This window comes from Tamandua tetradactyla, chromosome 25 (assembly GCF_023851605.1).
Source record: "Tamandua tetradactyla isolate mTamTet1 chromosome 25, mTamTet1.pri, whole genome shotgun sequence".
NCBI lineage: Eukaryota > Metazoa > Chordata > Mammalia > Pilosa > Myrmecophagidae > Tamandua > Tamandua tetradactyla.
Window position 1 is genome coordinate 13,853,971 of NC_135351.1, and position 26,619 is coordinate 13,880,589.

A 26,619-nucleotide genomic window follows, 5' to 3' on the forward strand; every position below is an offset into this window, starting at 1 on the left:
TCAGTATGGTTTAATGGGAAAAGGGTTGGGATGAGACCCAGGATTCTTGACTTTTCCTGCTAATAAGCTAAGTGAACTTACATAACCCCCACAGTCTCAAATTTGCTAATTTTTTTTCATTTTGGGGAATCATACCCTTCAGACCTACTTCTACATACTGAAGCAAGTTTATAAATACTCTGTAAGATTTTCCCTATAGCATCTAAACATTTCCAACTGACAATGTTCTCAACTACTCAGATTTTTACTACCATAAGTATTTTCTTGGCATACGAGATGAATCTCCCAACTCAACAAGAGAAGAGTTACCATTTCTTATCTACACCAGCATTATGTTATACCGGACCTTCTTTCAAAAGTCCTCATTGTCATAGCCAAGGAACTGACCAGCTCTGTCCGAATAACTGATTGCCGAGCCCAGCCCAGAGGGACACACATCCCAAGATTCTCCTTGGTTTGCCTTGGAGGGAGCTGGCTCTTGAGGAAGGGCCAAAGTAGATCTGACAGCCCAGCAGTCTTCGGGGACTTTCAAAGGAAGTGGCCCTGCTAGAGAGGCTGTCCTGTTGTCTCGAGCTGGAAGGTCCAAGACTTCTGGGTAGATGGACACTGGGGTGTTTTCAAAGTTACAACTCGCAAAATTCTTGACATGGCACACATTATCACCATATTTCAGAGTAGGGGGCTGGTAGGCCTGGTAGGACACTTTGGTGGTGGTGGTGATGACAGTCTGTAGAGCTGGAGTACCTGGTGAAGGAGGCTGGAGGTACCTGCAAGGGTGCTCTGGGTTATAACAAGGGCGAGTGGGCATGGCCTGCCAATGTCCACAGTCAATACTCTGTTCATGGCCAAGTTTTCCAAGAGCTGGTTTCCAGCCATGTGGTTTTGCAGTGAAATCAATGTTCCTCTCATAGCTGCTGTATGAATTGACATTGTATTGTAGGGCATTCAGATGAGTCCAGTCTGTGTCATTAGGGCTATCGGTGGAATCTTTATGAAGACTGGGATATGGGTTCGAATTGGTGTAACCAGGACCTTCCAAGTCATAGCTACAAGGTGGCCTGGGAAAATAGATCCTTGGATTTGGATATTTCTGAAAGGCTGGAGTTGCATCTCCTTGGAAGGTGGCTAGGTTATAGGTAGTTTTATAAGCATCAAAGTTTGAGAAGGAAGGGCAAGGCTGCCCTGGAGTAGGGAAGCCGGTGTCAGTAATCACATCAAGCTGTTCTGGATTGTCCAGAGGAGTTATGTCATTGAAATGTCCATGGCTGTCTTGATTCTCTCCTGGCTGAAAAATGATACAAATATAGAAATATGGCATGTAAGTTATGTGGCTACCCTTAACTGTAACAGCAACAGACCAACCAAACTCCCAGTTCTTGGGTTCTGCATCATGAACTCTGCGTGGGTCCATGATTTTGGCACATGGCCCATGGGTTGCAAGCTTGAGCTTGCTCAGGCATGAATGTCACACTAATGAATGTGAAGGGTCCAGGGTGGCTGAGCAGGATGGGTCCGAGGACATGTTCTCCTTCATACCACACCCATAATAACCCATGTTCAGGAGTCATACAAACCTGGGTTCAAATTTTGGCCCTGACCCTTTCTAACTGAACAAGTTACTTAACCTCTCTGAGTCTTGAATTCCTCATTTTAAAGGCAGAGCTTAATAACAGAAACCTCCTGGTAGGATTTTTGGGACCATCAAATGTGTGAATCTGTTAGACCAGGGCTTGGCACACAGAAGTGTTCAAGCGATGCCAGCAGCTATTAGCCCCACACAAATACTTTGCCTTCTAGACATGCTTTGGTTAGAAAGCCAAACGGGTTCAGGGTGCTCAGAAAAAATCTATCTTTTCCCATGTAAATGTGGAGGGGACTTTCTCAAATATGCACTGCTAACTCACTGGTGGTATGAACAGACAGTCAATTCTCATCACCTTCGGAATTCACGCTCTATAAAGTCACCATGAACACTGAATTAGTGAATAATGAACCACAGCGCCTGGGGAAATACAGGGGTAGGTTCCTACCAGGCTCTGGTCGCAACATTTTCATCAGCCAATTAAAAAATAACTTTGTTTTATGTGAGTTTCTGTTTGTTGACACCTTATTTAATATATATTGTTGATTCAGAAGATTGAACTCATGGCCAACAGCACTGTAACTCATGCCTGGATGAAGCTTATCTAATACACGTATCTTCTCCGTAAGGTACACTGCAGCCTTCTTGTGCTTAGGACGGCACTTCAGAACTACACTTGGGGACCATTTTGAACAGCAAAATCACCCATTAGGAGCACAAAAATGTGGAAGAACAGTGGCATAAATATATCATAGAAAGGACACTGGTTTTTACAGCAAGAGAACTGAAACAAGAAGGCAGAGGGTCATTTGCTCTGGGCATCACGTGTGTTGGGTGATCGAAAGTTTTATCACTCTGTGTGTGTCTGCAAATGAGAACACAAGCACAATGAATATTGATTTGGGGGTTACAAATACAATCTTATTGAGTAGGTAAACTTAAGAGTATGGAGTCTACAAATAATAAGGATCAACTGTATTTATTACTTGATTACCATTGGATAATTTTCTTTGATCTGGATGTCAGCACATATCTAGACTGTATTATTGCCTGTAGAGTTAGGGTTTTTTGTTTGTCTCTTTGTTTTTGAAACAAGAGGGATTTAGGAACCCTATCACTGATTCGATGATATTTTGTTAGAGGTATTTTTCACACAAAATCAAACCTTTGTAATTAGCGTATCACATTCACATTGCACAGGGTTGTCAGGCTACCAGGCAATGAAAATGAACACAGACCGCAGTGCAATGCCAGCTCTCCCCTTACCTCTGGTTTTCTAATTCTCCTTTCCTGGGGTTGGTAAGAAGAGGCTATCTTTCTCTTGATGGCACTTTTTCTAGCTTCCGTTTCTGATTTACTCTCTGGTCTGGGGTGGTCATGGACTCCCTTAGCCTGCATTAACAAAGAAATAAATCTTATACTTGTTTCTCTGAAGGCAGCTAACCAAAAATCTACCTCAATTATTTTTTTTTCAAAAAGGCAGCAAATAAAAACCTTTGACTAATAATACAGCATCCATAATAGATGTCTTGAAAGATTCCACACAGTCCTTTCACCCTATCAAATCAACTATAATAACAATTTGGTTTGCTATCACTCACCCTTAGAAAGTACAGTAGGGGAACCAGGTAGGTCCTTGGGGAGCTCCAAAAACTATTTCTGGCCATCAGAGCTTTCTTTGGGTTGGTCCAGAGTTCCCAATGTATATGCAGATGGTTGGTCCCTGCTGGGGACTGAATCATCTGTGACAAGTCACTTCTGAAGTAGCAGAATCAGGGTGGGGTGGAAAGACTTAGAGTCCTAGTTTCCCTCTTCCCAATTAATTTCCCCTTTCCTACACCAGAAGGGTCCAGGGTGAGAACTATCATTAATATTTCCCTCTGGGTTTTGTGGAAAAGGCATAGGGTCTTCAAAGATTCTATTTAGATGAGGTAACACTTAATCCAAGTGGACCTTAATCCAAACACCTAAATCCTTTGTAAGGACTTTGCTCATAGAAAAAGAAACTGGACACCCAAGTAGAAGTCAGAAGTCAACAGAAATCAGATAAGCAGACACAAGGAAAGGGATATCTCTGTGTGATGGTGAGGGAGGATTGCCAGAACATTCCAGACTCTAAGAGAAAGCAAACTCTGCCAATACCTTGATTTTGGATATCTCCCTTCCAAAACCAAGAGATAATAAATTTCTGCTGTTAAGCCAACTCATTGTGTGGTATTTGTCATAGCAGTCTTGGCAAACAAAGACAGTCCCTATTGATAGGATGAAAACATCCATCCCAAACCGTGGTTTCACCCCACCTACCTGAAAAAATATGGCATTGCCATCCAGTCGCCAAAAGTTGGTGACAGGGTATCCGCTGTGCCCTCGGCAGGGAATCAACTCCAAGGCGGAATGGCAGTTGGGACATGCTTTCTCTGCAAAACCCAGAGGGGGATATATTAATAACAGGCCCTGCTCTAGACTCTTCTGGTGGAAGAAATGGGAAATTTAGTTGGGAAGGGGGGACCTTATGATGCTAAAACCCTACCCCACCCCACTCGGTCGCGGGCGCGCGCTCACTCTGCTGCTTCAGGCGCGCCTTGTCGCAGATGGCGGGCCGCAGCTGCAGGCGGGAGCCGTCGGGCAGGGTGCAGGCACGCTCGCACATCACCACGCCCAGGCACGACTTTTTGAGGATATGGCCGTTGTGGTTGTTGGTGTTGCGCATGGCCCAGCCGCTCAGGTGGCGCTGCGCCTTCTTCTCGTCGCGGTGGTAGATGAAGCGCACGTAGCCGTCGGGCCACTCACAGAAGTGGTCGAAGTGGGCTGGCGCCTGGGGAGGGCGGGGAGGGGGCGGGGCAACGAGGCACACAGGAGGGAGAGTGATCGCGTGCATCAAGCTCAAGCTGCAGCCGTGACGCGTTTATTTCTTTTCCAAGCACCTTAGAATAAAAACTTTTAAAATCCAGACTATGCTCTCAAAATCCCATTCATCCAAAGTGTTTTGCATTCTGACACTAATGACAAGGAATGCTTTATAGTGCTTAATTCCTAAAGACTTTCTGCAGCCTAATTCATCTAGACTTCACAACACAGGCAGACAATAGTTCCTATTAGTATCCCTATTTACAGAAAAGGAAACTGAGGTCAGAGAGGTTAATTGACTCACTAAAGATCAGGCAGGTAGCAAGAGGCATTTCTGGAGTCGGTTTGCTTTACCATTTTTTGGTGTGTTTAAATGTGGAAAACATATTCAAGTTAAGAATCGAAGTGCCAGGATTCAAAGGGATTGGGATGTCAATCACTGAAATGGTATTTACTTTGTAAATACCTTTCTTTCCACCCAGTGTTGCTTCTTCAAAAATTCTTGGCTCTATGCCAAACCTGTGAGTTACATCAGTAGTGATATTCGATGTGAGAAAGGCAAGTGCAGCTTTGCTCACTTCCAGTTGAAGAGCACTGTGTGGTGGAGAATCTAATCATCAGGGCAAATCTGGAGCATTAGGGTGTTGGAAAGTCTGAGAACCCAGCCTGCTGGGCAGTGGCCTCTCCCCAGAGCAGCATGGGGTCCTCATTCTCCTCAACAAAAAGCCACATGGTTGAAATACCAAGTTACCTCTAAATTATCCAGCCCTGCTTTACTATTCACATTTGATGGCCTACATATACTTTATGAATCATTTTTACTACAGTAAAGATCTTTCTTGTCTATGAGTTTAATACAAAATTCCCTTTTACTGAGCACTCACTATTTCCTTGGCACTCTCTTGGGCAGGGGTGCAGACTGCAGCCCAGTGGCCAAATCCCACCTGCTGCCTGTTTGTGTGCAGGCTGTGAGCTAAGTCTGGTTTTACATTTTTAAATGGTTGAGGGGGGATCAAAAGGAGAATTCGATTTTGTGACACATGAAAATTATGTAGAATTCAAATTTTAGTATCCACAGATAAAGCTTTACTGGAACACAGCTACGGGTATTTGTTTAGGTATTGTCTACTGTGGCTTTTGCATTGCAATGACAGAATTTTTTACAGAGTTAGTGTGGCTGTGCTGATGTAGGGGTTTCTTGTGCAGTATCTGCAATCCGCACTTCAACCCTGCAATGTGGGCATCCTATTACTATCTAATAGAGAAGATAACCTTCCACAGTGGCACAACTGGAATTTAAACAGAAGATATGTGGCAGCCACGCCCCACGTGCTTTAGCAGCATGACAGAGGCCCAGCGGTAAGCTGTTTTCACCTCCTCTCCCTCACACCACCCTAGGGAAATTAGGTGCAACATTTGCAAAGTAAAAGCATTCTTTGCTTGGCCAATTCAGACTTGCATACAAGTCCTCAGTATTCTACGTTCTAACAGTAGTAAGGTAAAAGGGTGATTTTCTTTCCAAAGCCACAAGGATGACACTGAAATCATTATTATTGATAACAGGTCTTATTTAGTGTCTCTCTGAAACATTGTCATTGACATAAATTAATAGTCATGATGAATTATAGAGTGATGAAATCAACTCCAAATGTAAATATCTTTGTTTTAAAGGCAGATATTTCACTTTGAGGATCTTAGTTACAAGTTGTCAATTTTCCAGAAGGGGGTGTTCTTTTAGTTCTTTTATGGGTGCGGATCAGGTCCACATGTCTCACACCAGCTAATGAGGTAGTGACCATAGAGGTGAAGCCACAAAAACTATATTTTTAAAAATCAAAACAGTGAAGGATGTCCAGGATTGGGTTTCATTAGCTGTAATGTGTTGGTGTGGGCACGCATGCACACACACACACACACACACACACACACACTCTGAAAGTGATGGCAGACCTGGAGGAAGCTTTCAGATTGTTATCTAGTTCCACCACGTGATGACAGGTGAGCAGCCTATGACTAAGGCAAGTTCAGGGACATTCTCAAAGTCATATGGTCCGTACACTCTCTCCCCTAGTGAGCCAGAGCAGGGCTGGGATTAGGAGTTCAGCCTGCAGTTTTCTTTCTACCTCTTAGGGTACCTATCCCTTCCCTCCTGACAAGTTCCACACCCTCTCTGCTTAAGATCTGGTCCCCCAAAGGAAAATAATTCTTATTAACATAGGCAGTCTAGAAGCTACTTGAAATGAGCCATCTTTACATTATTTGGATACAAGCCTGTTTCTTAAAATGCAATATTAAATTGGTTTCTTATGAAGGTGCAAGAATAGTTCAGTGGCAGAATTCTTGCCTGCCATAAGGGAGACCCAGGTTCAATTCCTGGTCCATGCACTTCCCGAAAACACAAACAAGCGAAACAAACAAATAAACAAAATTCAACAAATGGTGCTGCAACAATGAGATACTCACATGGAGAAATAATGAAATGTAACCCCACCATACAGCATACAAAAACAAACAGACAAAAAACCCGCTACTATAAATTGGTTTCTTATGACAACTAAGTAGACAGAAGCTGGTGAGGATGCAAAGCACATATGTATTGTGGTCAACTGCACAAAAAGGGCACAGTATGACTCCCAAGTAAGCAAACTTTAAAACAAACAAGCAAAAAGAAAACCACAAACAGGTATATCCAAAAGAAGGCTAATCCCTTTGAAAGGCTACAGAACCTTCTAATGAATTGCTGTCCATCTGAACGCTGACACATAATGATGCTGAATAAATGCAAGCATATCATACCATCCCTATGATATATTGCATATTCTTTGTCAGTGCTTGGAGAGCCACTCTGTCTCCTGTCAAGTATAACTCAGGACTTTAAAGAAAGTTGTTCAGTTTTTAAAAACCTGAACCAGTCCGGTCAGCGCATTGCCTAGCTCATTCTCTGGATTTGGTCCCAAACTACTTTGGGCCATTAAAAAAAAAATCTAATTCACTCTAAAAGGATGAAGATTTTCTTGCTGTTGGAGAAGGACTGAGCTCAGAATTTATGTCCAAAATCTAAACTTCAGAGGCTCTTGGGGGGCTTTTGGTGTGATTAGGAAGAGAAAGGGGCCTCTAAGAAGCCTTGCTTGATCCCACCTGCCGGGAACGACTGAATGAATTGCCCAAGTCATGTTTTTTTATTGTTGTTGACAATTCGGGTCACCGCGATTTATAGTTGTCGCTCGCTGTTTTGCTGAGAAGTAATTCCACTCAGAGCGATTTTTTCCCATCAGTTCCTCATGGATTTCAAAGAATGGATAAGGGGATAGGCAGCTGATCTCTACCCCTAAAGCCAACCTTGCTCAAAGGAGAGTGAAGGGAAGGCGTACTCTTCCCTCCCCGACGTGGGGCCTGAGGGACAGTTCCTGACCTGTCCTGTTCCCTTTTCCGTCTGGTTTCGGGCAAGTGCATGGAAAGAGCTAGGAGATGATATATCTTCAAACTCAATCCTACCATCTTTAGAGTCTGGAGTTCTCTCTACATTTGAGGGCTGTGGATCTGTGGCTGGAAGGGAAGGTGGTAGGAGTGGGGGGTAGGGGGTGTCTGTCCACAGAATTAAGGGACTTGGATGTCAGGCCCCATTGTTTGGGTGGACAACGCTACGCACGCGTGCACACCCGGTGTCATGTACCTGAGGCATGTGAGGATCATTGATGTCCCAGGTGAGCTTCATCCCGTAGGGGCACACGCAGTCTGCCTTCCGCTCGTCGTCGGCCGGCATCTGCCTCGCCTCGCTCGCGCTTTCAGCCCAGGATCCTGAAAGATACACACACACACACACACACAAAAACCCAGAGGTGCGTTGGGTGACTCTCTTTAAAAAGAAAGTGGTGCGCGTGGACGTGCGCGATATGTTTGCATAGGGATGGAGACAGAGGTAAAGGAGCAGGGAGGGAGACAGCGAGCAAGTGAGTGAGAGATGGAAAGATTGCAATTTGTTCAGAAATCCGAAGTATCAGACGAGGGTGCGGGACCCAGGGGAGCCCTGTCCTCCCTCGTGGTGCTGAAAGGTCTCCACCCGTAGCCTCGGCGGCTACAGCGCTTCTTGCGGGTTTGCAGCACTTTTATATAGACGTGCGCTCAACTCGCCACCCTCGCCACCCTCCCCACCTCCACCGCGCCTCCCCTCCACTCCAGCGCCAGGAACCTAGGGGGGCTTTGAGCAGAGCCCTTGGGGCGAGGGAACCTGCAGCCAAGATTGGGGTTTGGGGTGGGTGGGGGTGGAAGGTAATGTGAGGAGATCAGATTATCTCATCTAAGTTTAAACCCTTTCTTTCTTTCTTTTTCTTTCTAAAGAGCCCCTCCTCCGAAGGTGAGTAGTAGACTCAGGCGGAGGTTTTTGAAGCAGGGGTGTTCCAGCCTAGTCCTCTCAGAGCCAAGACAAATCTGGGACAGTAGGGGAGTCGTGCGTGGGGCCCTGGGCGTGCGGAAGGTCGCACCCTTCTGGGTTGGCGGTGAGCCGTGTTTGGGCCCCTGTACCCGTGCTTGCCTGTTGGGAACGTGGACGGGAGCGCGGAGCCCAGGCGCACCCACGCTGCCGGGCCCTGCAGAGGGACCTGCTCTGCGGGAAGAGGGTCCTGGAAAGTGAAGCCAGGAGAAGTGAGGGAAGGCGGGGAGAGGTGAGCCTGGGGAAGGTAGCGTGAGAAAGGGGCGGGGGTGGGGGTGGGTGGGGGTGGAGGTGAGTTTCTCGGCTCCAGGCTGGGCCAGAGCGTCTCTCCAGATCCAGAGCTCATCCTCCTGCCTGGGCTCCCTCTGGGCCTCAGTTTCTTGTCTTTTAAGCGAAGGATTGTTATTCAGTGAGCTCTTGGTTGCCATCCACCTGAAACAACCCTTTAAAAATCGCCAATATTGGTATGGTCATAGAAATACCATGACAAAATCATATCTGCTCCTATGCCAGGCTCGGGAGGTTTTCTGGGGGCTGGAGGGCCCCGTCCCAGAGGGCAAACGATGCTGTGGGTTCCCCAGGGCCGGGAAGAGGCCTTCTTCACCTGGGCACCTAAGCGACTGATTGCCTGATCACCTCACCTTCACCTCATCTCCTCATCTGGGGCGATTCCCGCTCCTGGAGGCGCCCAATAAAGGAAATCGAGTGAAGAAATTAAGTTGCTCTTTTGGTCACACCTGGGCGCTGGGCAGCGAGGAAAGATGGGCTTCCAGAATGTACTCCCTGCTCCGGTGTTAGGCAGCCGCGTCCTTTGGGTCCCCAGCTCCAGCCACAGGTAAACCGGCCCCTAAAGGCGGCTCGCATTCCGCCAAACCCGAAGTCTGCGGCGTCCTTGACCTTGACCTTGACACCGCCTGGAGCTCGAGCCGGGCGCACCGACTACCCCTGCGCAGGTCTCTGCTGCGGGGCGCATGCGGCGGTGCCTCTCGCAGGATTAGCCCCTCGTGTTGGCCAAGGCAGGAAAAGGCGGGCGCGTCTGTGCGAAAAAAGCCCCAGAAGGCGAAGTTGCTCCACGCTCGCGATCCTCTTACCTCCAGAATCACGGGCATAGGCACGCTTCCTTAGAAAAGTCAACGGGACAGCGAAATGTATGTCGTGGCAGCCCGCCAGTGGCGAGCTCCCGCCGGGGGAAATGCCAGCTTGGGGCAGTTCCGTGCGTTTTCTTCTTCCTCTAGTTTTAACCTGGAGTTGTCCTAAGCACAGCAGAAAAGTCCTGGAATGTGGATCTGTTCATTCCCCAGCCTTCTGTCCCCCAAAGTTCCCCTCCTTGAACGGCCATGTCTCTCAGGGTTTCTGATTAGGGGCGCTCTCAGCTGGTCGCTGTGAAGGTGTAGGTGGAAACGAAGAGATGCGTCTGCTCTTCACCCAGGATTATGAGCCACAGACTCATATTAACCTTTGGATTCAAGAAGGTCCCAGCAACTCCTCTCATTCAGTTCCTTTTTGTTGTTGGGCTGCAAAACACAAAATTAACAATTCTCTCTCTCTCTCTCTCTCTCTCTCTCTCTCTCTCTCTCTCTCTCTCTCAGCAATTGATGTTTTGTCAAATGTGATCGTTTCAGATAATTTATACTTTAAAATGCTTTAAAAGGGGTGGGCCACGGTGGCTCAGCAGGTAAGAATGCTTGCCTGCCTTGCCCGTGGACCCGGGTCGATTCCTGGTGCCTGCCCATGTAAAAAAAAAAAATGCTTTAAAAGCACCTTTAAAAATATTCACTTAAAGTTACCTCTGAGAATGCACAGAGATGAACTTCTGGTTTTCTTACAAACATTATTAGACTGTTTCTTGCCTGTATGCTTTCAGAAAGTTCCTAGAAAGTCCTTACCCTTAAAAAATATGAACAAATATAACTTTTTAATGTTAAAGGCAAAAACCATTAATCACATGCTTTTTCTAAATGGATTCTGGTGTCCAAAATACAAGGTCACAAAGCCTCCATCACGTTTAGTTTGAGAACAAATAGAGGATATGTTTCAAGTTGACCTAAAATTATGGTTGGGTGAAACACGTTAGTAAAAGAATCCAATCAAAGTATAATAACAATTAAAATAAGTGACACTGTTGTCTGTTATCTTTAATGTCTTTTGAATACGTGAATGCATCACATCCTAGAGTTTGGAAAAATATTTTCCCAAAAGTCTGAAAATAATTTAGCAAAAATTTCTACCTAATAAGAAAAGCTTCGCTGTGTTATTTTTCCCAAAACAAATGCATTTTCAACTGTATTTTACCGTGGTTTTAATTATCCTTTAAGTCTTTCTTGCCTGGTATTTGCAATAATTCAGAACAATTTATAATGTTGCCAGCTGTCCTTTCCTTTATTACTATTTTTATATTGTAATATCCCATTACTTCAAAAGGAAAAGAACAAGCCTTCGAATTTCCTAGGTTTAGATTAAAATAGGTAAATTAATCTAGGTATATTTACACCATGCATACCAGAAAGTGGGAACTGTGCAATTAGCATCGTTTTGAGTGAACTTGGAGGCAAATGCATAAACCTGGATTTACAGAGATTTTGGTCATATATTATGTTCTACTTTGAGGTAAACAAATATCTTCTTGAAACATCAAGCCATGAAAACCCACGTCACGTGTTATAGGACAAGTCGATTTTTATGCAAGGAATATTTGGATTTGAGGACTTTTGTTCATTCGTTTGTCTTTAAAGAAAACTCGAGATCCATTTATTTTTGCCACTGTGAGCAAATAACCAGATGGCCTCCCCGCTTCAGACCCTGTCATTGGTGCACATTCTTGTCTGCTTAAAGGAAGTGAACAGAAAGGAAGCCAAAGTGGGTGAAAATATTTGTTTGTTTTGACTTGTTATAGCCACAGTACTTAAAACAAACAAACAAAAATCTTCTTTTGTAATACTAGGAATCTATCCGCTATTTGGAGTCCAAGTCTGATCGCTATGGGAAGAAGTTTCAGCTTTTGCCTATACATTATTACTGTATTAATGAATCCAAAACAGCCCACCAGGCTGCAGGTGTTTTAAGGCGGAGAGTAAACTGTAAGGCGGGCCTGCGAAAAGCCTGGGAAGACTCACGCAACGAAAAGTTCAAGGGGCCTTGCAGACAACCTCTGAGTACTCGCTTTCTCAAAGGCGCACGTGTTGGAGGGTGGGGGAGACGCGCGCCCAGGTGATCTGATGGTGATTGCTAGCTTCTTGCACGCATTTCTTGAGTCGCCACCACGAGGCTATAATTGATTTCAGCGGCGGGGTTCAGCAGTTTGCGTCCCCGGTGAAGATCCCTAACCTCAGCGCGGCTGGAGCGCTCCAGCCCTGCGTGTGCGGCGTCCGAACCCGAGACGCGGGATGCAGACGGTGAGGGACCGGGGAGACTCCCGGGAGCCGTGAGTCGTCCGTCGTCGCGCGGGTGGCGGTGAGGGCGCGGCGTCCCCCAGCCCCAGGTCCTCACCGCTCGGGCGCAGAGCCTGGCGTATTCGCCTGGGAATCCCGCGCGCGGGGCACGGTCCCCAGCCGCCAAAGGTCGAGCCCTTCCCGGGCCCTTTGAGCGCTTCTGCCTTCTTAGGTTTGCTTTAGAGTTTCAATCAGACAACGAGGCAGGATACAATCTTCTGCTCCCTCATTACGAAGCACAGGAAGGGAACGGGAGAATTTATGTCCAGAGCCAGCGAGGTAGTTCTTTTCAGGTTGGTGGGGGATGTTTTGCCAGTCCTCCTTCCCCTCTTGCATAAAAATTGCAGCGACCTTAACCCACCGGGCCCAGAACTGCGGTCCCTGGTGCTGCAATTTCAGCTGAGTCCCTTAGAAATTCTAGCCCCTAAGGCGCCCGGGAAGCTGGGGACTCCGTAGCGCCCAGTGGGCGGAGTAATTCATTTACTGAATACTCTGCTGGGGAAAAAGTAAACGAGTGTGGAGCTGGGGTTTTGAATTCATTCTATTTTCCATATTTATAAATAACGACGATAATAAAATTGTAAAATATGCTGATATTTAAAGGGTTGGTTCAAATTCAGCAGCTAAAGTAGGACTGTTAACCTAAACTAGGTTTAAAAAAAATAAAAACGCTTTAGAGACTTTCTAAAAGATATTTTTTTATGTATTACACTTTTCAATGAATGTTTGGTTGAAGGGAGTAGATATTTAATATAATTGTGTAGTTATTGGACCGTGTAATGTGAGCCGTTGGCAGACGCGGGTTCGCTTGAGAATGTGCCACAGTTTGCTACTCCATGCTTTGGACGCTTCCCTGGGTTCTTGATATTTGATCTTTAAAATTTAAGATAAACTTCCCAGAGTGGCATTTAAAATACATATAAATCGGAAGCAAACTTAAGCACAGGACTGGGCTTGAAAGACAATTTCATTTTACAAGCTCTCATTCTGAAAACACTTTTAATTCAAACCTTTCTTTTAATTTGTAGCTATTACTACAGAGTTTAAATGTATTTGATATGATCATTTTTTCAAAGGATATTTACTTTGCTTCTTGTGGTAGTTTGTACTGTATTTGTCCCAGAAAGTATTAACAAAGGTTGGAAAAAAGTTTTAAAAAGTCACTTAGACCTATGATCAGTGACATGAGCAAGCAAAAAGATTTTCATGAAAAAATGTCTATTTTTAAAACTTAAAATGCATTTTCAAATAATTTTTTTAAAACTCATTATCTTGCACAGAGAAAAGGTCCTTTGCAATCTGTTAAGGAAGATGAGGGCAGTGGGACCACCCAAGGCACTTTCTGGGTAAAGATCGTGTTTATTTTGTTCTTTGCATGTGTATGATTTTTCTAAAGCTTTTTAAAGAAGGAAGTATTGCTTTGTCTTTTTAACGTATCTTAGATTTACTAACAACTTTTTTCTTTTCATATCCAAAACTGCTAATGAGCAAAAATTATTGTGACTAGTAAAAAAAAAAAAAAAAAAAAAGCAATTTCTGATTACCGTAACTTCTTCACCTTTCTGTCTTGGACACCTTAAGCTCCACAAGTCAGAATAGCAACAACCTGGTTTAGTCCTCTCTTCCTTGGGTCACTAGCACAATTGTTTGTCCAGTTACTCAAGCCAGAAGTAGAGAATCTTTTTTGCTTTTCTTTCCCTAGCCTCCTACATACAATCTATCACAAAGTCTTGCCAATTTTACCTTCTATCTACCAACATGTCCCGGTCTAAACTATCTTGTACAAGGCATTATCGTGGGTGTAGATAGAACCTACTGAACAAAATGGACAGGATTCTTCTCCTAGTGGAATTTACAGCCTGGCAGAGATACAAAGAAACAGATTTAACGAAGTAGTAGGAAAAGAAACAACAGGGTAGTGTAATGGAGACTAATTGGAGAAAAAGGGGCAGCTACCTGACTCCTGCATAGATAAGGTGGTCCCAGAAGGCCTACCTGAAAAGCTGAGTTCTGGGACCGCAAAGAGGGGTGGTGACAAGGGGTCAGCCTGGGGAGAGTAGCTGGCAGAAGCAGCCTAGGCATAGAACAGCCGCTGTAAACGCTCTCAGACACAGAAGGGTTTTTACTTATGCCTGGACTCACTAGCAGGGAATTTAGGCTAAAGAACTTGACAGGCATTTGGTAATGTAGAGTTCTGGGATCAAGCCCAGGTGTTCGGATTTATTCTGAGTAGGTGGAAGCACCATCATCTGAGTCACATAATTTGGGTATGATTGTAACCCAACTGGTGATCTCACACATTCTTGATCTTTCTCAGCCTTGGTTTTATTATTCTTGTAAACAATTGAACCTCTCAGAGCAGTGGTGAGTATTAAGTGAGAACATCTGCAGATCAATTAACCTGCTTGGCACATAAGGCTCACTGTGGTAGGTTAATAAAGAACATAGTCTGTTTAAATGGAGTGATTTCAAATGTTTCCTCGTTTGAAATGGTGCTAAAAATAATTGGCATTTTGAGCTGTGTACAGTGAAATGCCACCTTAGTAAAATAATATTGATAATAGTTTGGCCTGTAGTCTTGGACTGAATTTCTTAAAACGTAAAAATCACATCTATTATAGTACAGAAATTTAAGAAAGTGTCATAGTCAAGTGCATGCAATTACAAATAGGTGTTGACTAGTGTTCAGGCAGAAAGGTAACCTTCATTCATTATGGTCTCATTGACATATTTGTCATTAACGTCCATGGTCTATAATTTGTTTTAAATTTGTTTTCTTCTTTCCAGTCCGATCATTTATGGCACTGAATGAATGATCATCTTGAGTTTTTTAGAGTTTTAGATTTCTAATATTACTGAGGATGAAATATTTTCAACTACTGATATCTTTAAAGTGTAGTTTTCCCTTCAGTCAGTGATTCTGAAACATTAGCATGCATCAGAATCACCTGGAAAGTTTAACACTGACTACTGATTCCTACAAGTTTCTAGGGAATACTGCTACCGCTGTTGGTAAAGAAACCATATTTTGAGAACTGCTCTCTTAAGCTAAGAGAAACTTTGATTAATTTGCTTCGTAGTTATTTACTGTTCAAGACAGCTCTGTCTTCTATATTGACCTTATATTATTTCTATACTGAATTATTGATGTTGATAATTGGTTGGAAATATTACTGTGAAAGCAGTGCTCTTGAGGGAAAATAATTTGTCAACCATCAACTTTCTAGCTACAATCACTGATTGCTGATGCATTCCATGGTAAAGGATTTCAGAAACTGGCTGAATATTTTCAACAGAGTGAGCGCCACTTCCCTCAAAAATACAATCATCTTCTATTACGCTATCTTGACAGATCAATAAACAAGGCAAGTAAGTTGTTTTTTGTTTGTCTTGTTTTGTGACCAGAATACCAACGTATGACTTCTAAGGGTTTTAACTTAGTGTGATCTAATACCTAGGAACTGGATAAAAACGAATTTCAGTATGTTTCCCTGTTGCTGAAGAGTATTCAGAGATTCTTCATGGATGGCTTCAGAGAAGATCAGCCTTTGCTCATTCAGCAGGGACTGATCCCAAAGATAAGTGTCCTATTTTAGTTTTGGAGGGCTTCAACTAACTTTAAGAACTAGAGTAGATTCATCTGTCTAGTTAAGGTTGCTGTTTTCTGTTCCTTTGAAATCAAATAAGAAAAACAGTTGGTACTGATGCTTACTGCCTTTTTCCAATCAAAACTTAAATTCAATGCATTTCCTGTTGCATGTATTGTACAGGGTTCTTCAGGGTTGAACAGGAAAGCATAAGACCTTGCCTTGACCAGACTATATAGGAGAGAGGATTACAAAGTAGCATGTTTTTATTATTTCAGCGAGTTTGACTTGGGAAGATAAGATAGCTATTATACACTCCCCCCTCCAACATCCAAAGGCTGTATTTAACATAACTATTTAACAGACTTGATAAATGAGATTGGAACTAGAAATATGATCATCAAATTCTTCCTCCTGCCCTTGTTACACCCACTTTCCCCATGTGCCATATACCCTGGTTTAATCTGAAAAACAATTTTTTTTTATTTTGTCACCCCAGTTATGAAATTTTTTTCTGTTGTTTAAATTAAACAGAAGGTAACATAGAAGTGCATTTGTAATAGCATCTGAGAGTAAAGCAGAGTTTGCAAAATTTCTTTCTGCAAGGAGGAGAATAGATTTATATTTCTCTCTTTTCAACATGAGATTTTACAGCTCTAAAACAGTCTGTTGGTGAGGCAAGGAGATCAAGGTGGAAAGGCAGAAGGATTTTCTGGCTGGTACTTACATCTTTGATTTACCCCTTGGACTTTAGTTGCTGAAGCTTATTAAGACCAGGCTGGACCAATGAGCATTGTCTCTGTCTGTTTTTACTCTAAAACACCTCCAAGTATGGACCTTTTGCTCTTGCAGAGAAAGACAAACTCTAGGCTTTCCCCTAACTCCTGTCTGGGATTTTAAAATATTTGGAGGAGGCAGGGATCTAAGTACAGCATGCTATACTTATGCAAACTGTACCTATTTCACTTTGCTGTTAACCCTACAGGAAGGAAGGAAGAGGGGATAAAACTTTGAAGGAAATGAGCAGGGGTACTTTGGAACTTTAAGCTGGTTTGTTGGGGGGTGCCAGGCGTGGGCTGTGAGTTGGGATCTGCTCTAACCTGAATTTTCTATTTAGGTTTAAGAAGGCCCTCCCAAGGTTTAAAAAAGTGTCTGACCAAATCTCTACTAGAATTTTGAAATCAAATAGAAATTTCCATATGCCATTGGAATTCTCCTTGTTGATGGAAATGTCAGCCATAATTTAGGCACATTCTAAAACATCTTTATTTCAGGTACATTTGTCCAAGGAGAACAGATCTATATTAAAGCAGATGGGATACTAGGTCTGTAGTTCTAGCCATTGTGTTTTCAGGCTCAACACAAAGTGGACTTGGAAGTTATTCTACTCAACAGAATGAGAATTTCCTACAAGAAGAAACATACTTAGCGCCAAAAGATTCAGGATCCTTTTTTTAAAATTATTTTTTAAATTAAAAAAAGATAAAATTTTAGTTTTGTCTTCACAATAGACTTTTTCTCTTGCAAAAGGTATGCACAAAAAGGCAATAAATGTCAAAGCACAACGCAACAATTGTAGAACAGACTTCAAAATTTGGTATGGGTTACAATTCTACAATTTTAGATTTTTAGTTAAGATACTGGAGACTAAAAGAAATATCAACATAATGATTTAGCAATCATACTTGTTTGTTAGGCCTTATCTTCTTTGCACAACTCCACCATCATTTGGATTTTTCTTCTGCTCTTTAGGAGTATTTGGGCTATGCCCATTCTAACTTTTTCATGTTGGAAGGGGCTGTTGATAATATGGGATAGGGGGATGGAACTAGTTGTTGTTCTAAAGAGGCTGACCTCTCTGCTTTCAGGACTTATCCAGTCCAGGGACCCATCTGGAGGTTGTAGGTTTCTGGAAAGTTACCCTAGTGCATGGAACCTTTGTAGACTCTTATATAATGACCTGGTATTCTTTGCCATTGGCAGGAATGGTTTTGGTTGGGGTTTGGCAAGTGATGATAGGTAACAATGTCGAACTGAAGCTTGCGTTAAGAGGGACCTCCCGAGTATTGTCTGGACTTAATCTGAACTCTCTCGGACACTGATACCTTATTTGTTAGACTTCTTTCCCCCGTTTTTGTCAGGATGGCATTGTTGATCCCATGGTGCCAGGGCCAGACTCATCCCTGGGAGTCTCACCCAGGGAGATTTTCACCCCTGGATGTCATGTCCCATGTAAGGGGAGGGTCAATGATTTCACTTGCAGAGTTGAGCTTAGAGTGAGGCCACTTCTGAGCAACAAAAGAAGGATCCCAGAGGGTTAAGCAACTTATTTGATACCGTATGCTTAATAAGTAGTTGCTATTAGGTTTGGCTTCTGGTAAAGGCAGCTGGTGTGTGTTAGACAGTGAATGATGATGGAAGATAATGGGTTCAGTGAGTGATTTCTTGTTCCCAAGTATTGGTCAAATGTGGCATTCCCCCCATTTCTCTTTATACCACCTGTACTATCCTTATATTTGGGCAGGAAGGGAGATAGGATTTGGGGGGATATAGATGGAATGAAGACAAATATATTTAAAAGTATAGAATTTTGAGTCTGAATATATACAGAGAAAAAATATAGCTTAATGAGTCCCTTGCTGGGAAGCTGGAAGCTTTTGGCAAAAGAGAATGAGACCCTTTTCTTATGGAGCTGGGCTGAGAGCAGTTTGATTCAAAAGGTAGGTGATTCAATTTCTTTAATATGGACAAAGCCTCCAAGCCTACACTGGTAAGAGTTTCTCTTCACAAACTCGTTAATAATGAGTCAAACTTTCTATGACTTTCTGACTTTGCATGCAGGATTCTCTTCTTTTTTGTAGGAGTAACTGGTCTCAGCAAGCTAGAGTTTAATGATGACCTCCACTTTATGGAATAAATAAATTCTAGGAAGGTTTATAGATGCTTTTTCTACATCATACCAGTCCTAGCAACTTAATGTAGGGTATGTGTTCTGATAGGGAAACAATTCTTCAATTAGCTGGAAGCTTTTGGCAAAAGAGGAGGAGACCCATTTTCTCTAACCAACCAAATAGTATGAGTGCATTTTCCAAATGGTGCATCTCCTTTGGGGGTTTGTTTTCTGCTTCCCAGATGGAATTTCTTCTGTTTTGGGGGAGAGTCATTCTTGTCTTAAGCTTCACCCACTAGCGCCTCATTAGGACTTCCTGACATTGATTCTGGCCAGACCTCCAGTTCTTGCTGATACTTGAGAATACAATGATTGTCACGGTGTAGCAGTGTGACTCCTTCTGGAATGTTCTAAGCTGGAAGCCCCAGAGCCAGGCCTAATTGAAATGGTGGGGAATGGAAAAAGGTCTGGGAAGTCATTTTTCTTTAGTGAGAGAACGATCTTGTGGAATTTTGTTGCAGAAACAGTGGCTGTTCAGTCATAGGTGGTTCCATTAGTGTTTCTTTTTCCATGTACCTGGTTTCCTGGTTTGAAAGAACAGCAGGATTTCTAAACATGGAAGACAGCGCTTCAAACTTATCCCTGACCCGCGTTATGGAAGATTTCTTTGACACTGCATTGGTAAGGATAGGGGAGGAGGCTTCACCAAGCAGATCCCATTGGTGATCTGGAGGAATCTTCAAGTTATTTATAAAATGTGATTTTCTGTTAGATGTGGGTCTTGCCAAAGGACTCCATATCTTATTAGAATATTATATGAAATAGAAACAAACCATTTGTAGCCAACTTAGTTCAGAAAGAGCATTATAGAAATATGAGGTGATTTGTTTTCATACACCCAAATATATTTTGAGGGTGATAAGCTGTTTTGAATGGTGATTAAAGCCCAAATAGGCTTTCTCTAAACTTTTTTCATCTGTATTTAATGTCCACTCCTGCCTATAAGAGAGAGATTGACATTAATGCATTAAATGCTATAGATTATAATGCCATGTTTAATAACATGAGCTTAACTTTTTCTCTCTCTTGTTAGGTTATTTCCAGGAGTAGTACTATAGGTAAGTGTGTTATTGGCTATTTATAATTGTTCATTAATAGGATATTCTGGTACAGAGAAAAGAAGTATTACATGATATATAAAAGTAAAGTGGGTTTAACAATTATAATTTGGATTTATTGACTCCCTTCTGGCAGTCATTATGCTGAAGTGAATTTTTTCATAAAGAATATCTTAGCTTGTCTGAGGTGCATTTTAATGCAGCTGCTTCCTGTGTTACCACATGATACTTGCTCAATTCAGACGTAGAGAGCCAGTTTTTTCATTCCAAACCAGCAGCAGTTTATTTCTTCTGTGTTTTTAACCAAGTTGATTCAGGTGTCCTTTTCTGTCTTTCAAAAGTGAAAAGGAAAAATTTAAGAAGTCTTGGAAATTATAGGGATGACTTTGTTCGATTTACCTCTAGGAAAGATAACTTGACATTTTTTGAATTATAATGTCATGGATTCAAAGATGCACCTACAATATCTGAACATTTCAGAAATTGGGGCCAACTTAGATATATCCTTTTCGTATAATGTTTTATTTTTAATTTTCTTTTGAAAAGCTGTTAATGAATTCAGACAATATCCTCCAAGTGTGATATCTTGTATTTGAGAAAGTTCAGCAATAGAAGCGTAAGTGCTTAGTTGACTTTAAAAGCCATTAGTAGATCCAAATATTTCCAAGTCAATTTTGTTATGAACTTTGACAAGTGACAGCTACTGTCTCTAAGATTTGATTGGCAAGATACACAATGGTAAAAACTACACTGACTTTTGCAACATTTAAAAATAAACTTCTCTCTTGTTCATGACAGCAGGTCATGACCATCATGTATTTGAGACACGATACGTACAGAGAGACCTTCGGTCCTTGCTTGATGAAATTATGGGTTGACATAGCCCTTAAAATGGCCCCATTGCCCTGAGGGGAGGAAATGCTGCTTTACATGACAGTTCATGCTTGGAGCCCCTCTACTTGCCTCCCCTCCATGGGCCTAAGTCTCTGCAAATGGCAGATATTCCCATTTGGCTTCTACAGGGGAACACTCCGCCCAGACTCTGAAGAGCTGGCCTCCAGTGGCTCTCTCTGATGTAAAAAGGTGTTTTCATTGACCTTTCTACCTCCTCTTGCCATTGACAGAATTAATTATGCCATCCTTTCTGTCTTGAAACTTTTGTCATCTTATGTATGCATTCCATTTTTGATTCCTCTTTTGCTTTGCTATGTGGACTATTCTCTTAAATAATTAACTGCTTTCTAGTTATTTGAATGACTTATGACCTAGTTTCATTGTACTAGTACTCAATTATGCATATCAAAATGATAGTGCCATATTTATACATAACAAGGAATTTAACACATTTTTATTCCTCTCCCATCTTCTACCCAGTTTAATTTGGGATTTTAGATCCACATTATGTGGGTATATTTATAAATATTATTTGCTCCTTGCTTTGTGTTGCAATCTTGTTTATGACAGTTTGGTGGTCACTATCAACACTTAAATCTTGGCGTCCTCATTTCTGAGTTCTTCATTCTGCTTTATCTCTACCTGCTATAATATGCATATCATATATAATAACTTTTATGTTTTGTGTTTTGTATGTTTTTTTAAAAGTGCAAATTTTATTGCACTATATTCACATGTCATACAGTCCATCCAAAGTACACAGTGTCTCACAGTATAAGCACCTATTGTGCAATCATCACAATCAGTTTTAGAATACTTTAATTACTCCAAAAGGAAAACTAACAAATGGACATAAAGAAAATCCAAAACACCCATGTCCCTTCCCCCACCCCAATTTCTGACCTCCTAGTGTTGTGTGGTACATTTGTTACTGTACATGAAAGAAATTAAGATATTGCTGTCAACTATAATCTGTAGTTTTCAGTAACTGCTTATCCCCCATGTACCACTCTATTAACCCTTTGTACAAGTGCTAAACCTGTGTTTTGGTTCATGAAAGAACTGATTTATATTTATAGTGTCAATCATAAACACTATCCACCAAAAGGCTCGCTGTGTCATACATTCCCATTTTTTAACCTCCAGGTTTCCTTTTGGTGACACATGTGCCCCTAACCCCCTTTCAATCATATGTATCTATAACTCAATGTGAGTACTTATAATCCCCACAAAGAGCTACCATCACCCTTATCCATAATCTGATTCATATTAGTGAAATCATACAATATCTGTCCTTTCATGTTTGACTTATTTCACTCAGCATTATGTCCTCAAGGTTCATCCGTGTTGTCACATACTTCAGGACTTCATTCCTTCTTACTGCTGAGTAATATTCCAACCTATGTATATGCCACACTTTGTTTATCCCTGTATCAGTTGATGGATGTTGGGACTGTTTCCATCTTTTGGCAATTGTGAATAATGCCGCTGTGAACACTGGCGTGCAAATATCTGTTCATGTCTCTGCTTTCAGTTCTTCTGAGTATGTACCGAGTAGTGGAATTACCAGGAAGTAGGGCAGCTCAATAATTAGTTTTCTGAGGAACCACAGCAGCTGTACCATTTTACATTCTGACTAGCAGTGAATAAGTGCTCCCATTTCTCCATATCCTCTCCAACACTTGTAGTTTCCTGTTTAATAGCAGCCATTCTAATGGGTACAACATATCTCATTATGGTTTTGATTTGCTTTTCCCTAATAGCTAGTGAAGATGAGCATCTTCTTATGTGCTTTCAGCCATTTGTATTTCTTTGAATAAGTGTCTTTTCATGTCTGTTGCCCATTTTATAATTAGGTTATTTATCTTTTTGTTGTTGAGTTGTAGGATTTCTTTGTATTTTTTGGATATCAAACGCTTATCAGATATTTGGTTACCAAACATTTTCTTCCATTAAGTTTGCTGCCTTTTCACACTTCTGACAAAGTCCTTGGAAGCACAGAAGTGTTCAATTTTGAGGAGATCCTGAGTTTATCTATTTTTTTACTTTCATTGCTTATGCTTTGTGTATAAGGTCTAAGAAGCTAATCCTATCACTACTTTTTTCTTTTAATGGAAGAAGGCAGACATGAAAGAACATTTATTGCATGATTCTACTTAAATGATCCAGAAATAGGCACAGAGAAAGAGAGTAGAAGTAGTTGCCAGGGCCTTGGGGGAGCTTGAAAATGGGGAGAGACTGCTAATGGATATGGAGTCTTTTTTTTTTTTTTTTTTAAGAGATGAAAATATTCTGGAATTAGATAATGCAGATGTCATACAACTTTGTGAATATACTAAAAATCACTGAACTGTACCCTTTAAAGGATACATTTTATGGTATGTGAATTATACCTCAACTCCCACCCTTATCCTCCAAATAATCTGTGAGTTAAATGGAATCAGGCATGTGACATTTGGGATCTAGTCCTAAGATTCAAAAGGGCATTTTTCTGTGATCTGAAATAGAGGAAGAAACTCCAATAGTCAGATATTTGAAAACTCCACAGTGACGACTTTAAAATGGTGTGCTCAGCTGAAAACAAATGGGCAAAATAATAACATGGCAGTCTGTGATTTCAGCCAGACCGTAAAAGTCTTCTGAACCTGTATGACCTCATGAAATCACGAAAGAATGAAACGACAAAAGTCAAGGGTCAAAATCAACTTCAACACGTGGAAACACCCGTGAAAACTGTGGCCTGCCAATTCTGGCTGCCACATTAGTCATTCTAGAACATAGAAATAGATCTCGGAGAGGTTGATGACCTATCCAGAAATGAATCATGGGTCCTTCAAGATCCTGAAGGCTTTCTTCTGGATTTCCTGGTAGATGGCACCAATGTAGATCACAGAGGGCCAAGGAGACTGGACTGCCGAGTTCTAGAAAGGCTTAAAGCTAACGAAACTAGACAATTCATCTATCGACGATTCTAAGGTCTGTTCTAAGTCAGACTTGCCACAATTCATTTTTTTTAATGTTTATCAATAAAACCAACCAACATTCAATATGAACATTTTTTTCAGCACATAGTTGTATATGCATCAACATGATCATTTCTTTGAGCATTTGCATCAATTCAGAAAAATAAATAGAAAAAAGTTCATATATACCATACCCCTTACCCCTCCCTTTCATTGATCACTAGCATTTCAATCTACTAAATTTACTTTAACACTTGTTCCCCTTATTATTTATTTATTTTTAATCCGTATGTTTTATGCATCTGTCCGTAAGATAGATGAGAGAAGCATCAGACACAAGGTTTTCATGATCACACAGTCACATTGCGAAAGCTCTATCATTATACAATCATCTTCAAGAAACATGGCTACTGGACACAGCTCTACATTTTCAGGCAGTTCCCTCCAGCCTCTCTGTTATACTTTAACTAAAAAGATGATAGCTATTTAATGTAAGAATAACCTCCAGGATAACCTCTCGACTCTGTTTGGAGTCTCTCAGCCATTGACACTTCATTTTGTCTCATTTCTCTCTTCCCCCTTTTGTTCAAGAAGGTTTTCTCAGTCTCTTGGTGCTGAGTCCCAGCTCATTCTAGGATTTCTGTCCCATGTTGCCAGGAAGGTCCCCATCCCTCGGAGTCACGTCCCATGTAGAGAGGGGGAGGGCAGCTTTCCACAATTCTTGACTTAAGAAAGGGCGATGGCATTCAGAACACCTCTGCCAGCTGGGAAGGTGCATGGCTGGCATCTGCTGGTCCTTTGGCTTCTGGTTTCAAACAGCTTATCTTGGTCCCTGTGGATCCTGGCTTCTTACTTGTTTAGCATCTCATGTGAAGGCACATGGCAATGTTTGCTGGGCCTCTGCATCTCTAAACGTGTGTGTCTAGGCATCTCTTCTGTCAGTATCCAACCATTTCCTATGTCTTGTCATTCCTCCTGTCACTAAGTCTTAGAGATGTTTCCCTATATTTTCTTCTAGGAGTTCTTATATTTAGGTCTTTGATCCATGTTAGGTTAATTTTTATATAGGGTGTGAGGTAGGGGTCATCTTTCATTCCTTTGAACATGGATATCCAGTTTGCCCAACACCATTTACTGAAGAAATTATTCTGCCCTAATTTAGTGGATTTGGGGGCCTAGTCAAAAATCAATTGGCCAGAGATTTGAGGGTCTATATCTGAACTCTTAGCTCAGTTTCTTTGATCAGTATGTCTATCTTTATGCCAGTACCATGCTGTTTTGACCTCTGTGGCTTTATACTATATTTTAAAGTCAGAAAGTGTGAGTCTTCCCACTTCAGAAATTTTTCAAGATATTTTTGATTATCAAGGTTCCTTTCCCTTCCAAATAAATTTGACAACTAGTTTTTCCAGTTCAGAAAAAAATAGGCTGTTGGAATTTTGGTTTTACATTGAATGTATAGATCAGTTAGGGTAGAACTGACATCCTAACATTTTGCCTTCCTGTTCATGAACACGGAATGTTTTTCCACTTATTTAGGTCTTCTTTAATTGCTTTGAGCAATGTATTGTCCTTTATGTTGTTGAGGAAATTTCCTTTGATTCCTGCTATGCCGGTTTGAATCTGTGGTGGACCCCAGAAAAGCCATGTCCTTTAATCTTCATTCAATATTGCTCGGTGGGAGCATTTTGATGGTTCCCATGGAGATGTGACCCACCCAATTGTGGGTATTAACTTTTGATTAGATGATTTCCATGGAGGTGTGTCTCCACCCATTGAAGGTAGAGTTGCTTACTGGAATCCTTTAAAAGAGGAAACATTTTGGAGAGAGTCCCTTTTTGGTAGAGCCACGAGAAAGCAGGTGCTGCCATGTTTGCCATGTGCCCTTCCACCTGAGAGAAACATGAACTTCTTGAACCAAGGTATGTTTCCCTGGATGCCTTAAATTGGATATTTCTATAGACTTGTTTTAATTGGGACATTTTCTCAGCCTTAGAACTGTAAACTAGTAACTTATTAAATTCCCCTTTTAAAAGCCATTCCGTTTCTGGTATATTGCATTCCAGCAGCTAGCAAACTAGAATATCTGCCATTTGAAGTGATTTTGTCAAGACAGAATGCTGGATTTTGTGAAATGCCTCTTCTGCCTCAATTGAGATGATCATGTGGTTTTTCTCTTTCAGTTTGTTAATGTTGGTATTACATTAATTGATTTTCTTTGTTGAACCACCCTTGCATACCTGGGATGAAACCCACATTCTTTTTTTTTTTTTATTAATTAAAAAAAGAATTAACAAAACAATTAGAAATCGTTCCAATCTACATGTACAATCAGTAATTCTTAATAACATCACATAGTTGCATATTCATTTCTTAGTACATTTGCATCGATTTAGAAAAAGAAATAAAAAGACAACAGAATAAGAATTAAGACAATAATAGAAAGAAAAAAAACAAAAAAAACAAAAACAAAAAACCTATACCTCACATGCAGCTTCATTCAGTGTTTTAACATAATTGCATTACAATTGGGTAGTATTGTGCTGTCCATTTCTGAGTTTTTATATCCAGTCCCGTTGTACAGTCTGTATCCCTATATCTCCAATTATCCCTTCTCTTTTTTTTTTTTTTTTAATTAACGGAAAAAAAGAAATTAACCCAACATTTAGAGATCATACCATTCTACACATGCAATCATTAATTCTTAACATCATCACATAGATGCATGATCATCATTTCTTAGTACATTTGCATTGGTTTAGAAGAACTAGCAACATAACCGAAAAAGATATAGAATGTTAATATAGAGAAAAAAATAAAAGTAATAATAGTAAAATCAAAACAAAACAACACAAAACAAAACAAAAACCTATAGCTCAGA

At 41.4% G+C, this 26,619-nt stretch overlaps 2 protein-coding genes across 2 annotated transcripts in view; one reads left to right on the forward strand and one right to left on the reverse strand.

The window, feature by feature from the left end:
• Positions 1-352: 352 nt before the first annotated feature.
• GCM2 (glial cells missing transcription factor 2) lies at positions 353-8,192 on the reverse strand. Its single transcript, XM_077143480.1, has 5 exons — positions 8,103-8,192; positions 4,145-4,397; positions 3,887-3,999; positions 2,849-2,974; positions 353-1,285 (listed from the first exon to the last, which is right to left on the reverse strand). The coding sequence occupies exons 1-5, from the start codon at positions 8,190-8,192 to the stop codon at positions 353-355; spliced, it is 1,515 nt and encodes a 504-aa protein (XP_076999595.1).
• Positions 8,193-10,008: 1,816 nt separating this feature from the next.
• The window catches only part of SYCP2L (synaptonemal complex protein 2 like), a 124,346-nt gene continuing 107,735 nt past the window's right edge, over positions 10,009-26,619 (forward strand). The window contains exons 1-8 of the mRNA XM_077143315.1: positions 10,009-10,071; positions 11,800-12,044; positions 12,140-12,250; positions 12,459-12,579; positions 15,514-15,651; positions 15,745-15,864; positions 19,340-19,444; positions 19,857-19,881. Coding sequence (XP_076999430.1) covers positions 10,009-10,071; positions 11,800-12,044; positions 12,140-12,250; positions 12,459-12,579; positions 15,514-15,651; positions 15,745-15,864; positions 19,340-19,444; positions 19,857-19,881 — 928 coding nt within the window. The remainder of the gene's footprint in view (positions 10,072-11,799; positions 12,045-12,139; positions 12,251-12,458; positions 12,580-15,513; positions 15,652-15,744; positions 15,865-19,339; positions 19,445-19,856; positions 19,882-26,619) is intronic.

Coding starts and splice junctions, on each gene's coding strand:
- GCM2 (XM_077143480.1), bottom strand. CDS start 8,192: ATGCCGGCCGACGACGAGCGGAAGGCAGACTGCGTGTGCCCCTACGGG. Junction 4,000..4,144: donor GGCGCGCCTGAAGCAGCAGA/GTGAGCGCGCGC, acceptor TGGGTTTTGCAG/AGAAAGCATGTCCCAACTGC. Junction 1,286..2,848: donor GGAGAATTAGAAAACCAGAG/GTAAGGGGAGAG, acceptor ATCATTTTTCAG/CCAGGAGAGAATCAAGACAG.